The 15,621-nt window shown below is 42.5% G+C and overlaps 1 protein-coding gene across 2 annotated transcripts in view; it reads left to right on the plus strand.

The window, feature by feature from the left end:
- The window catches only part of LOC126338779 (uncharacterized), a 224,180-nt gene that overhangs the window by 40,337 nt on the left and 168,222 nt on the right, over positions 1-15,621 (plus strand). For both annotated transcript variants that reach the window (XM_050001582.1, XM_050001583.1), the window contains exon 2: positions 11,339-11,546. In XM_050001582.1, coding sequence (XP_049857539.1) covers positions 11,339-11,546 — 208 coding nt within the window. The remainder of the gene's footprint in view (positions 1-11,338; positions 11,547-15,621) is intronic.

The raw sequence follows: 15,621 nt of genomic DNA on the forward strand, positions 1-15,621 counted from the left end.
ACCCTGTGCTATTCTAGGAAGCATTGCAACAGATTTCTATATCTCATTCAGAGGGGAGACTTGGCTCTTATTGACATAGACCTGTGACGTCAGTATAACACTCAAAGAATTCTAACTGTATACCCGAAAATAGACGTGACTTCCACCTGCTGGCTGTAGGCGACAGTGGCCTGAGAGCAATGACTTGCACCCCTGCGTCCGACTGGCCTTGCAAAGTGCATGCGTGGGGTTGACGGGGTCGGCATGTGCGTGCGTTGGAGCCTCTGTGTTTCTTTATTGTTTGACAATTAATGAGTTGTTTTTGTGTGTGTTGCATTACTGTGTGAACAGGTCTGGGTGCTATCTACTGCATTATTTCGATGTTTTACGATTTGTTTGCGTATCTGTACATCAGTGTACTGCATTACTTCGGTAATTTACGAGTGGTTCTCAGGTCTGTAGGCTGTGTATTGTGACCCCAAACACATCAGAGCGGTGTGTTTTTTATCAGTGTAGTAAATAAGCTACGTGAAATCCATCCCTAAACAAATTGTTCTGAAATAAATAAAGCACACTCCTTCCTCTCTCCAGCAGGCCAGCGCAGGCTGAGTCATTTTCTCGCCATTTTCCCCCCAGACCACCATAAGCTGTAAGCACCCTCTGGTGGCAGTACTGTGTACTAGGTCAGTTGGACTCCGGACCTAATGGTGAACAGACTGGTTGGAGCTACTGCCTCAAATTGTTTAACTAAAGACTGCCTGCAAAACAAAGACTTACACCCATCCTATTCAGAAGCCCAGCAGAGGCTGAGTCATTTCCTGCCAATTCCAAGGAAGAGGTGGCGGTCGGACGACTTAGGTTAGTGGAGGTAGCTCAAGTGACCTTTTTTCTGCCAAAATTTGAACTTACCGCCATTTTATAGGGGCAAGGAGTGGGGAGGGGAGGGGTTAGGTTAGTGGAGGTAGCCCAATTCACCTCTCTTCCCGCCAAAATTTGAACTTTCCGCCTTGACATCATTGTGACATTGCCATATGTAACGCCGGCATCTCGGACCCGCCATCTTGAATAAATCTGACAACTATTGAGAGTGAGGCCATAATATCTTTGTCACACTACAAAAAAAATTCTTCGCCGTGTGACAGAAGAACCCCAGGTGCATCTCGTACTCTTCATTCTGCCTGGTTGCGACTTGATTATGTATCATGGTGTACTGCATGCAAAAATAACTGTTTCTGTTACCACACAAACCATCTATGACATATTAATTACGATTCCTTTCCTGCTCTAACCAGCAGTAAAGAGTCATAATTTTAGTGTCAAAATGTACAATGTGCAGACAGTACCACAGTTTGTCGATGTAGGACGTCTGCAATAGGGTTAAAAACGGCATATTATTTCCTACAAAGTTAAGACCAGCCGTGTCATTTGTTTACGGGTGTTTTGTGATGTAATAGCAACACCAGAGACAACTTGGCGACACAGCTAAGCAGTATGTATGTGTTTATTGCATGGAAGAAAAATGTATTCGAGTCTTCTACCACACATAGTTATAATTCGCCAGCTACACAGATTTAAATGTTAGAGGGATGGTATTATGACGAAAGTAGCACTTCTCCAATATGGCAGTAATACTGTGGGATCAAGAGGGAAACTGGGAACTCAATCAGGGAATGTTGGATACTAGTTCAAAGAACTATACTTTTAAGCTACGATTTATAATCATGGATGGGCCTGTAGACGACTGTCTGAATGTGTTCAATGCTAGTGATACGAGGGTGTAATATAAAGGCCGGGGAAACACATTTATTTTTAAACCAGAACATTGTTCTCTACAATACTGTCAAATATAGATATTACCGAAATAGGACTAGTTCAGCTTTTCCACAGATCTTAGGAAGAAGAACCTATGTATTGAGCACACTTACATCAGTCCCCATTAAAAATTTCTAGCAAAAAACACATTTGTAGCACTGCTGGTGTAGCGAGTATCAGTATGCATACAATGGTAAACAAGTTATTTGCGATGTGGTAAAAACACTCTAGAGGCAGGTTGCACACTCCGTTAAGCTAGAAGCAATTCAAAGATGTAATGAGCATGTAATGCATGAAAGAAATATACGATTTGGCTATCATACTTACCAGTTCTAACGCACTACCTACACTGATTTAAACATACACTTTGAAAAAACACGTTATACAGTTGAAGAAATCGGAATTTTCGACAGGACGTAGGCACTATGAGAGAGATTTCATCACAAATGCTGCTTTAATAGAGGAAACATTCAGGAGACATGGTATCGTGACGAAATTAGCATTTCTGCTATACTAGAGCAATGCTGTGGCGGCAAGAGGTATATTGTAAAGGGTGCGCTGGAGACCATTACGATGAAATACAAAAGAAATTCCTATGGCTATGCCATAATAAAATGGACTTGGCCCACGTTAAAATGTATCAGATTCCAGGTCTTTGCAACAGCTTCAAGTAGACGGCAATTATCGTATGGGTGCACATACAACACGAGATTTTGCGGGGATTTTTTAACAAACTGGAGATTGTGACTACCTATCCTTCGTTGTGCACGGAGAACAGTAGTATCATGGAAACAGTAACGTTATTAACGTTATTATAAACAAGAATAACGCTGTTTAATGTAGATTAGATCCAATAGTAGAATAAAGATACATAAAAAATTTACACGGTGAATCACAAAGCTGGAAATGAAAGTAATTGCAGTCACTTTATTGACTCAGTAATATGATGTAATACGGGTCTATAATCTATTCACCGGGAGCTGGAACGATTGTTTAAATAATGCGTTTTTGATACTTGTTAAACATTTAAAGTCTCGTATTTATTATCTCGAGAGTGTGTGTTTTGGAAAATGAATAACATTGTTACAAATAGCCCCAAAATTGTAGATTGCAGGAGAAGAAGACGGTCATACAATGCAGAAATACCATTGGGCACAATATTCTGTAGCAAATTGCAAGAAAAATAAATTGCATAAGTCAGGAACCTTCCAGTTCGGTGAACAGGACACAAGTGGCAAGTCATCCTGATTATTGGTAAGACCAGGAGAGTAGTGGGGGATTTTTTGATGGGAGGGGGGGGGGGGGGCAAATCATTGTTTTGGGTAATAAATCATCGTAATTGTGTTGTAACACTAGTGATAGAGTGACAAGTCATTAATAATGATGATAGAAGTTATATGTCATTAAGCACACCAACTAGACAATAAACTATGAGAGGTCATTAATGAAAGTGAAATGGTCAAGAGCATGACTTGTAGAGCACAATGGAGCCCTTGTCTCAGGGAGGACATTTACTTCTCATATTGAGGATAAGGACAACTGCCTTATGACATTGACTCCGGTGGACACGGACCTTGGCGATAAGGAGGAGACCTAGACCTTAGATGATTTTGATTTTTCTTGTACTCTTTTTGGTCCGCTGCTCTCATAGTTTTAATCTCCAAATAGGTAAGAAAGATTTGGAGGACTGAAACTACACAGTAGTGTTACCAGAACACCAATTTAAAGCCTCAAATTATGTGGTGGAAAACCAGCTGAATTCAGTAAATTTAGAAATTCTTCTTTATATTGAACTACATGTTCAGTGGTAGTTACACTATAGATTGACTGCTATTCCTTATAATTTCCTATAACTTTTTTCCAAAATAATATGACATAACATACCCCCATCTCTCCCTTCCGAAACCGTTAAGTCTCACTCATGGCCACTAGCAGAAACCACGCACTCTTCGTAACGGATGGCGCGCTAACCTAATTACGTGACTTATTGCTCCTCAGATTTAATCAGAAACTTTATTGTTCGACCAGAATTAATCCTTTGCTCTGCTGCGCTACTAATTTTGTAATTTGGTCTACACTGCTCGGGCCACTGAGACGATGTTGCAAATTCTCTACAACGATGTTGCAAGATCTTATCTTCGCCGGCGCATGGTAACCCTTTCCCTTGCAGTATTTGTTTATGAATTCCAGTTCTGATTTGTCTTCGCTAACCAACACGACTTCATTAAATAATGCCATCAGGCAGTCACTGTGCACGTTACAAATTTAATTAACAATAATCCCATATCTTTTTTGACCAATTTTGCAGCACAGGGATGAACAAATATCTTTAGATAACTTTCTTCTAAAATAGGGAGTACTGTACTATAAATAAAAAATTACAATATTGTATTATAAATCTGTTTGACTACCTACTTTTCCGGAATGGAATGCATTGACCTAATTTACATGGATTCTTACAGAAAAAAGTGTTTCACATAACGATTGTTAATTCAGACTCAGGAACGAATCATTCTCACTAATTGAAATACACTGTACAGTGTAAAATGTGTGCAAATAAATCATACAAATCACGTATAATACTTAAACGTATTTATTTCATGATCAGTGGAGGTACATATTAATATAATTTAATCGAACATCTTCACTGTAATTATATGAGATTTCCTGAACATTCACCGTATCTAAGTGACATAAGTAGGCAATTCATATGATGAAATTAAGCATTGTAGTTATGTTTAGTGCGATTATGTAGCTGTATGTTCCCACTTTTTGCAGTTGTGGATCAAGTTTACTAACGGATATTAACAACCTCGATTTCAAATGCTCGTCAGTTGGTTTAAATCTGTAAATATTCTTTGTATATTTCATTTTGGAGAATGTTTTTTCACAGGGATTGGTAGTGCCGAAAGCGGAAGAAAGCCACTAGCAAACTTATGCAACTGTTTAAACTGTGAGTGGAAGAATCTTATAAAATTACAGCAATGATGAATTTAAATATTTATCTTTATAAAAATCGCTACTCTGCAAATCAATCTTTCCCATTTGAAGTTCTGGGCAAGAGTTCCTATATCGGGGTTAAAAAGACTGAAAAATCTTGATATCGTTAGCGATTGCATCAAAATCTGAAAAACGAGACTCAAAATTTATTTTTAAAGCGCCCAATGTTTCAGCTGCGAGACCTACTGGAAATGGTGTCTGTGATTGGCAACTGAATGTCTGGCATGTATTAAAATGCATGAAACATTTTTTGCTCAGCTGAGACCGAAACATAACAACTTTTTCTCAAAATGATTTAATATGAATGTACACAGCAGACAGTAGCTTATTTTCTCCTTCTAATTTTAATTCAAGTTAGGTGCATGTTTCTTTAAATCTGTATAAAATAATAACTTCCATAACGACCCATTGTTTTATAACTTAGACAGAGGACGATTACTTTTATTCAACAATATTTCGGTTGTATGTACTCTGATGTAGTCTGTCCTACATAAAAGGGCTGGTTACCATTCACTTCTCTCAAGATATTAGAACAGTTCACTCGGAAATAAAGGTATAAAATCCCATTGATCACAATGAAGATACCACTGTTTGGATGTCAAAGATGGCCCTACGTACTAAATTGTGGGTCTTCATATTAGAGGACTGTGCACTCATGGTGAAGTCACGTGACAGGTACTCATTGCCCACTAATCGCCTTCCATGCGACTCTGTTGCAAACGGTTCTATTACTCTCTATGTGCTAGTGACCGAACACGTGGCTAAGGAAACAAGGTGGTTTGCTACCTCACAACGCCTAATGAGCAAAGCGGCTTCTAGACGGTCAATGTTATTGCCCAATACAGTCTGTAGTGCAATAACATTGAACGTGTGTGGATTATGTTGACACGTTGTGCACTAATACTAAACAGATGTGGAACTTTTCAAATATATTGCGCTACACGAGAATACTGGTAGTGGTGGTGGTGGTGGTTAGTGTTTAACGTCCCGTCGACAACGAGATCATTAGAGACGGAGCGCAAGCTCGGGTTAGGGAAGGATTGGGAAGGAAGTCGGCTGCGCCCTTTCAAAGGAACCATCCCGGCATTCGCCTGAAACGAGAATACTCGTAGTGTGCTGCCTGTGGGTAGTACAGATAATGATCCTTGCCAGTCGCTCAGGTGCGTCATTGAAGAACAGTCTCTCGGCTCCTTTGTGTTTGCTGTTGTGTTTATCTACTAAAAATGGTTCAGAACAATAAGAAAAATCATTCATATTAGAATTATTTTCCACGTCATTAGATGTTAGGGTAGATGAATGTAGAACCCCGAAAATTAAGAATGACTTACGAGATGTTGATCACCAAATACAGACAGCGGTACTTTACAGCTATAAAGAAAGATTCAGTGTGTGATAAATCTAATAACAATCATAAATTTCTTTGAAACTTAATTTTCTCAATAAGTTTTCATTAGTGAATTTTTGTCGTTCTTTATCTCAATGTTTATCCACCTTTTTCCTTCTGCTTGAAAGGAAGGAGAACAATGACCACAACAGCAGTGTCTTGATCGTCCAGAATTTGGAAGCACACTAAATATTAGACATTTTTATGCATCAGTCAAGGGGAAACTTAATAATGTTGAACAACATTGTTGCGCTGTAATATTGACCGTTCGTGGCCACTTTAAGGAAAGAGGACCGCTCTTGGACGCTCTATGATACAACACCCTATGCCCAAATGAGCACCGTCCAGTGAGTACTGTATGGCCATTCCCGCCTAGCACTTAGCTGTGAGTCCGTCACTTCCGCAGACCCATACGAATCTGTTTTGTCTTCTCTCTATTTCACATTGCAGTGAAGAGCACGTGGCTTGCCTAAACAGTTGCAGACCTCTGTTCATTTTATGAGTATTTTACTGGAACAAGCGCAGCTCTTAGTTAAAGACTCTGAGGAGGAGAAGTCACACAAAAAATTGAAGTATACTTTTCAGTAATATACAGGGTGTCCACAATGAGACTCCAACATTTGAACTCATAAAATCTAACAGGAAACACAATTTATTGACGAACAAATACAGGGAAATCATACAGCAGCTCATCAAGTTTTCATACACAGGTGGACGGTTCAGTACACTTGAACATGGGCTTCACGGATAGCGCGAAGAATGTCAAGTCTATAATCGATTTCATGCCATGTGTTGCGGAGCATGTGTTCTGTGACGAAGTTGATAACAATTTTTATGCGCTGTTTCAAGTCTTGCAGGTCCTTTACTGGTGTAGCGTATACCCGGTCTTTCACATAACCCCACAAGAAAAAATCGAGGGGGATTATGTCGGGCGAACGTGGCGACCAAGGAACTGGACCTCCATGACCAATCCATCGTTGCGAGAATGTCATTTAAAAATTTTCGGACATCAAGGCAGCAATGCGGTGGTGCACCGTCCTTTTGAAACATCACATTTGGCTGCAGGTCTGTTATCTGTGGCACGGCAAATTGTTCCAACATGTCCAGGTAGATGGCTCCATCCACAGTCGGCTCCTGAAAGAAAAACGGCCCAACAATGCGATTTATCATCAAACCACACCACACATTAACTTTCGGTCTGTCGCGCATGTGTTCCCTAGGTGCATGTGGATTTTCGGACCCCCAGATGCGCACATTGTGACGATTGACAGCCCCTGACACGTGAAAAGTTACCTAGTCAGTATCACGCTTGATAAAAATGTCTCGTCTGCGGCAATGCGATCTAACATGACACATGCAAATTCTTCTCTCTTTGGTCGATCATCGGGCTTAATTTCTTGCACAACCTGCACTTTATATGCGTACAAACGTAATCGCTGATGAAGCACTTTATGCGCTGTTGAACGTTTCATACGAAGTTTTCGTGCTGCCTGTCGCACTGACTTCTGTGGACTTTGCTCGAATGACGGCCGCACTTGTTCCACATGATGTTCGCTGATTCCAGTCTTACCACCGCCATGCCCTTTCGCAACACTCCCAGTAGCCAAAAACTGATCACACCACTTCTTTATAGTAAACGACGGGGGCGCTTTGTTGTAAACTCGACGAAAGTTTCTTTGCACTTGGGTCGCCGATTTTGTCTCTGCATACCACCAGACCACTTGTGCACGCTTCTTCATATCCTCCAGTTTGCTAAAACAATTGATTGCAGCTTCACTACGGCCACTTGGCGTATCAAATTTGCACACCACAAACTTCTTGAGTTGCTCTGTCTGCCCCTTCAAGATTCACAGGTCCACCATCTGAAGGATATTAAAATGTTGGAGTCTCATTGTGGACACCCTGTATTTCGGAATTTAAATTATCAAGGCGCTTAGAATATTTCCCACGGGGCTTTAAATAAAGACACTCAGCTTTTCTGGAACTGCTGATGTCGGTTAATTTTTGAAAAAGTGTTATCTAAAGGCTTTGTCTTCAAATGCTGTTGCCGCGCGGTTTGGGGCATCTTGTCACGGTTCACGTAACTCCCATGTCACAGGTTCGAGTCCTCTCGCGTGCATGGGTGTGTGTGTGTTGTCTTTAGCTTAAGAAAGGTTAACTTAGATTAAGTAGTGGTTAAGCGTAGGGACCGATGACCTCCACAGTTTGGTTCCATAGTCCTTACCACATTTTTTTCTTTTTTTAAGCTGTTGTACAGCTCTGGGGGCTTGGCTCCTACGGAGTATAGCTGTTATGGATTTCCAGAAGGCTTTATGGTTTCCAGAAGGCACAGTTTGTGTAGTCTGAGAGCGTCACATGATTCTCATATTCCGCTGCTAACATCCAAAGGGAATCAACAGAGCTGCTGAACACTCACCCCCGAATCCCTGTCTCTGTGTATTCATATTATATTTTCGTGTGTAGTAATAATATTTATGTTAAATGTTAAAACACTTTTGTTTCTGGCATTTGCAAATTCTATCGATCGTAGGACGGGCATGCTACTTTTGAACCACTTTCTGGACGACTACACCAGTCGGAGTACCCACAAACGTTCGGAATTTTTCTGCATCGGGAAAACCTAAAAAATCACACGATGTATGACAAGTTTTAAAATGTCTCGCTATAGTGCACTACCATATGGCAACACAAGTGTCACCACCTAGGGAGAGTTTCGCGAATGATACAGGAAATGTGGGTGCAAAACATGTTTCGTTACCTTTCGTTGCTTGCTGACGGCGTTTGCGGGATAAAGTATGTTATTAGCAAGTTTCTGTTTGTGAATGTATTGTGCCTGAGTTATTCTGAGTTTTATTTTCTTGCGAGTAAATGAACCACAGTGTGAGCCTGAAAACAGGAACATACTAATTGGTTACATCTTTAGCCAATGATACCACATTTCCCGACAGTTTAGCACAACAAACCATATCAAAAATGGCGCGTTTTTGAGAGATATTTAAGGCAATTTCTCACTTAAATTGCATATATTCATGATACGCAAGTAAGAAAGGACTGTAACAATTAATGCAACATATTTTTTTCTGAAGACAGATTGATTTTATTCAGAATCCAGTGCGCAGCATTATTACCCACACTTGTGACTGTTAAACACTGTTTTTCATCATAATCTGTTTTCAGTCCGACGGCCATACGACACCCTACTGGGAGAGCTTGTTTGCCAGCATGGAGCCCCTCTACCGGTCGACGCCGGAGCCAACGTCTTGTTGTATCAATAACCTCCCGATGATCGATATACTGCTACCCGCGGAGTGCATCCTTCATTGGATGAAACAGATGGAACTCGGAAGATGTGAGATGCAGGCTGTAGGGTGGATAAGGACGAACACGCCAATGAATTTTTGCGAATTCCTCTCTGATGCGCAGACCTGTGTGAGGCCCTGCGTTGTCTTGGACAACGGGAAGTTCGTTTGCATTTTTGTGGCGACGAACACGCTGAAGTCGTTTCTTCAGTTTCCTGAGGATGCCACGATCCTCTTCAGAGCTATGGAGGAGGACATCAGACAGAGTAACTCTCTCAGTATCCCAGAAGACCATAGCCATGACTTTATCAGCTGAGGGTGCACCTTTAAACTTTTCCCTTCGGAGGAGAGGTGGTGTGGCACCATTCCATGGATTGCCTTTTTTTTGCGTTTCAAAGTGATGAACCCGTATTTCGTCGCCTGTGCCGATGTTCGACAAAAAATTGCCACGATCAGCCTCGTAAGGCGGAAGCAATTCTGCGCAGGTGGTCCTCTGTTGGCTTTTATGGCCATTTGTTAGGTGTCGAGGAACTCAATGGGCACACACTGCTGTGTACGTCAACTGGTGGACGAGTTTGTAAGCACTGGCAACAGAGAAGAGCAGTTGTGCAGCGAGATGTGTGATTGTGATCCATCTGCCACGTCAAATGAGAGTGTCTGGACGTTCCAGCAATGCAGGAGACACAGCTGTGTGCCGTCGGCCGCCACGCGGGTGATCGGACATGTTTGCGCGACCTAGTTGCGATGATGACACGCTTCGCCCAACGATTCCCCAGGGTTTTGTTCACTGCCAGATCTTCGTAGACATTATGGAAGCGTCTATGAATATCTGCGTTGCTCTGGTTTTCCGCCAAAAGAAACTCAGTGACACATCGAGCGAGGTGGCGCAGTGGTTAGACACTGGACTCGCATTAGGGAGGACGACGGTTCAATCCCGCGTCCAGCCATCCTGATTTAGGTTTTCCGTGATTTCCCTAAATCGCTCCAGGCAAATGCCGGGATGGTTCCTTTCAAAAGGGCACGGCCGACTTCCTTCCCCGTCCTTCTCCAATCCGATGAGACCAATGACCTCGCTGTCTGGTCTCCTTCCCCAAAACAATCAACCAACCAAACTCAATGACAGCTCCCTGCTCGTAACGCACCTCCGTTATAGACGCCAAGTTGAAGTCCGTGCAGCGCAGCCATCAGTCGGAACGTCATGAAACTATAGAGACTAAAGCGGGAGTATTCCACGACGTTCTACAACAAATTCTGCATTTCTCTACCGAAATTCATCGACAAAAAATGTGTTCTATTATTTACTGAAGGCCCCTCGTGCAAATATGAAAACCACTAAATATGCACGGGAGCTTTGGAGACACTTAAGTCGAATGACGTCTGCTCAGTTTGCTACAGTTAGCTAATCACAGCATAGCACCAATGACCTCATAGGAACATGACTTCTATTGTACGAACTTATGAACGCAGCAGAATGAACGTACACAAAAAACATTAAAGAGGTCAGGTTCGGAATTGCAAACCTGAAAAACATTAAGAAGCTAATATGGCGTATTTGGTGGTTTTCATATTTATATTTGCGTGTTACGAGAATATACAGTTTTGATGATACACTGCGTGAAAGATGTCCCCAAAACGCATCGTTTTTAGTACAGTTTATTGTGCTTCAGTGTCATTAAATGTGACGTCGCTGCTTAAACATGATGCCTTTAGATCATATTCCGGAATTAGCTTTTGGTGTTATTTAGTAGTTGATTATGAAAGGGACAGAAGACTCAGTCTGTGAACGTTATAGAGCCTTGCACCATAGTTACGACCGGTAAACGTTGCAGCCTTCCCCAGTACGAGGCTGGTTCGTGGTGCGCAGGTCGCGGCAAGCGATGCCTGTTCTCGATGCCGGCGCTGGAGCTGGCGTGCCGGCTGGACACGCGGCCGCTGGCGGTGTCGCTGGTGGCGGGCGACGCGAAGCTGCCGATGGCGGCGGGCCGCGTGCCGCTGCAGGCGCTGTCCGACGCCGCGCGCCGCGCCTCTTCCGCCAAGTCCTCGCTGCCCGACGCCTGCGCCTTCCAGCAAGAGTGCGTATATCGGCTCAAACTGCCCCAACTACGAGGGGCAGTCGTCAAGTTTTAGTTCTACATCTACATACATACTCCGCAAGCCACCTACGGTGTGTGGCGGAGGGTACCTTGAGTACCTCTATCGGTTCTCCCTTCTATTCCAGTCTCGTATTGATCGAGCAAAGAAAGACTGTCGGTATGCCTCTGTGTTGGCTCTAATCTCTCTGATTTTATCCTCATGCTCTCTTCACGAGATATACATAGGAGGAGGCAATATACTGCTTGACTTCTCGGTGAAGGTATGTTCTCGAAACTTCAACAAAAGCCCGTACCGAGCTACTGAGCGTCTCTCCTGCAGAGTCTCCCACTGGAGTTTATCTATCATCTCCGTAACGCCCTCGCGATTATTAAATGATCCTGTAACGGAGGGCGCTGCTCTCCGTTGGATCTTCTCTGTCTCTTCTATCAACCCTATCTGGTACGGATCCCATCCTGCTCAGCAGTATTCAAGCAATGGGCGAACCTACTTCCTTTGTTTTCGGATTGCATTTCATTAGGATTCTTCCAACGAATCTCAGTCTGGCATCTGCTTTACCGACGATCAACTTTATATGATCATTCCATTTTAAACCACTCCTAATGCCTACTCCCAGATAATTTATGGCATTAACTGATTCCAGTTGCTGACCTGCTATATTGTAGCTAAATGATATGGGATCTTTCTTTCTATGTATTCGCAGCGCATTACACTTGTCTACATTGAGATTCAATTGCCATTCCCTGCACCATGCGTCAATTCGCTGCAGATCTTCCTGCATTTCAGTACAATTTTCCATTGTTACAACCTCTCGGTATACCACAGCATCATCCGCAAAAAGCCTCAGTTAACTTCCGATGTCATCCACAAGGTCACTTATGTATATTGTGAATAGCAACGGTCATTCGACACTCCCCTGCGGCACACCTTAAATCACTCTTACTTCGGAAGACTTCTCTCCATTGAGAATGACATGCTGCGTTCTGGTATCTAGGAACTCTTCAATCCAATCACACAATTGGTCTGATAGTCCATATGCTCTTACTTTGTTCATTAAACGACTGTGGGGAACTATATCGAACGCCTTGCGAAAGTCAAGAAACACGGCATCTACCTGGGAAGCCGTGTCTATGGCCCTCTGAGTCTGGTGGACGAATAACGCGAGCTGGGTTTCACACAACCGTCTTTTTCGAAACCCATGCTGATTCCTACAGAGTAGATTTCTAGTCTCCAGAAAAGTCATTATACAAGAACATAATACGTGTTCCAAAATTCTACAACTGATCGACGTTAGAGATATAGGTCTACAGTTCTGCACATCTGTTCGACGTCCCTTCTTGAAAACGGGTATGACCTGTGCCCTTTTCTAATCCTTTGGAACGCCACGCTCTTCTAGAGACCTACGGTACACCGCTGCAAGAAGGGGGGCAACTTCCTTCGCGTACTCTATGTAAAATACTATAATTGTTGTTGTTGTTGTTGTGAGCTTCAGTCCTGAGACTGGTTTGATGCAGCTCTCCATGCTACTCTATCCTGTGCAAGCTTCTTCATCTCCCAGTACCTACTGCAGCCTACATCCTTTTGAATCTACTTAGTGTATTCATCTCTTGGTCTCTCTCTACGATTTTTACCTTCCATGTTGCCCTCCAATACTAAATTGGTGATCCCTTGATGCCTCAGAACATGTCCTACCAACCGGTCCCTTCTTCTAGTCAAGTTGTGCCACAAACTCCTCTTCTCCCCAATTCTGTTCAGTACATCCTCATTAGTTATGTGATCTACCCATCTAATCTCCAGCATTCTTCTGTAGCACCACATTTCGAAAGCTTCTATTCTCTTGTTGTCTAAACTAGTTATTCTCCTTGTTTCACTTCCATACATGGCTACACTCCATACAAATACTTTAAGAAAACACTTCCTGACACTTAAATCTATACTCGATGTTAACAAATTTCTCTTCTTCAGAAACGCTTTCCTTGCCATTGCCAGTCTACATTTTATATCCTCTCTACTTCGACCATCATCAGTTATTGTGATCCCCAAATAGCAAAACTCCTTTACTACTTTAAGTGTCTCATTTCCTAATCTCATTCCCTCTGCATCACCCGACTTAATTCGACTAAATTCCATTATCCTCGTTTTGCTTTTGTTAATGTTCATCTTATATCCTCCTTTCAAGACACTATCCATTCCATTCAACTACTCTGCCAAGTCCTTTGCTGTCTCTGACAAAATTACAATGTCATCGGCGAACCTCAAAGTTTTTATTTCTTCTCCATGGATTTTAATACCTACTCCGAATTTTTCTTTTGTTTCCTTTCCTGCTTGCTCAATATACACGTTGAAAGACATCGGGGAGAGGCTACAATCCTGTCTCACTCCCTTCCCAACCACTGCTTCCCTTTCATGCCCCTCGACTCTTATAACTGCCATAGCCTTTCGCTCCCTGTAATCCTTAATCTATTTTCTAATATAAGTCGTCGGGTCAGTATTGCCTCACGTGTTACAACTTTTCTACGGAATCCAAACTGATCTTCCCCGAAGTCGGCTTCTACCAATTTTTCCACTCGTCTGTAAAGAATTCGTATTAGTATTTTGCAGAAGTTTTAGATATCACATCGGAAAAATCGGGCTGAAACCACGGAACTCTCTATATAATCACCTTCAACGCGACACATTTTTTTCCGGAAATGGATCACTTGGTGGAGACCTTGATGGCAGCAGCGCGCACTTCGGCTGTTCAAGGAGCTTTCCATTTCGAAAAATACTTCGTTGTCCAATGCTACTCCAGGCGGTGTGCTTGTACGTATGGCGTGTGTAGGTGCGATGGTTGTCGATCTTGTGTTCGCAATGGAATGCTCACGCCTCAAAGGGAATTTAATTAGCCCTGCCATTGACAACATGCAACAGGAGATAGCACGTGAATAAGTTCCCCAAGTTGTGATTATTGTAATCTGAGCTAGGGAAAACCGAACAATTGGGTACTACGAAGCAGCGCTGTTGTCAAGTTATCGATATATCGATTCTTTTTCCATAAGATATCGATATATGGGTGCATCGTTTTTATTCGCTGATATATTGCAATCAAAATGGGCGATATTCAGTGCCGATATTTTTATTTAATTTTATGTTTCTCCGCAGTTTTCGGTAAATATTTGAAATTGTTGTTTTGGAACTGTAGTAGAACATAATTTTACTTTCACTGTGTGAAGGAGTCTTACTACTTTTTGAGCCTTCATCACCCCCAGTCTTTGATTGTGTGAAGCAAATACAGGTGACGCAAAGGAGAATTTCGATTCAAAATTGTTAAGGCTTTCGTGGCCACTTGTTGACAAACTGCCTATTGGCTTCTGTATCGGGTTCTTCGGCCGACGTTCATCTAATGAATTTTGACGTTTCGCCAGCACGAGTGGCTGGCATTGTCAAGGCTTCACCCTCCATTGCCGGTGGTGAACTGGAGCAGAGCTCTGCGGTCATTTCCGGTGCGGTTCTCCTCTTGCTACCTGCGACGGTCGTTCGCTGTAGTACGGGAAGCCAGGATCCGTTTACCTTAAGGCTTTCCTCTTTCTTGTTGAAACTGTTCGCGTGTTTTTGTATTTCTACAGCTTCTCTGAACAAGCGGGTGTGATAGTGCTTCTCTACAGCCAGAACTTCCGTGTCGGCGAATTTTATTACGTGGTCGGTCTCATCCATGCGTGCTCTGCCACGGCCGAATTCTCCACTTTCCCCAACCTGCAATGTCGCTTATGTCCTTGGTGTTGATCGATCGTCCAGTCATTCCCACATAAACTTTTCCGCATGTGCACGGTATACGGTTTGTTCCCGACATTGCAAGTTGGTTCCTTTTTTCCTTTACCGATCTAAGACACTCTTTGATTTTCCTTGTCGGTTTGAAAATCGTCTTTACGCCATGTTTGTGCAATATTTTCTATGAGAAGAAATACCACACCATTTGAGTTAAAAAAACAGTTTTAACGCAACTAGTGTGCTATTTCTTCACATTGGAATTCTTCAGTAACAGTTGCTGAAATCACCCTTCAATGACAAGATTGACCT

This window comes from Schistocerca gregaria, chromosome 1 (assembly GCF_023897955.1).
Source record: "Schistocerca gregaria isolate iqSchGreg1 chromosome 1, iqSchGreg1.2, whole genome shotgun sequence".
Lineage (NCBI taxonomy): Eukaryota > Metazoa > Arthropoda > Insecta > Orthoptera > Acrididae > Schistocerca > Schistocerca gregaria.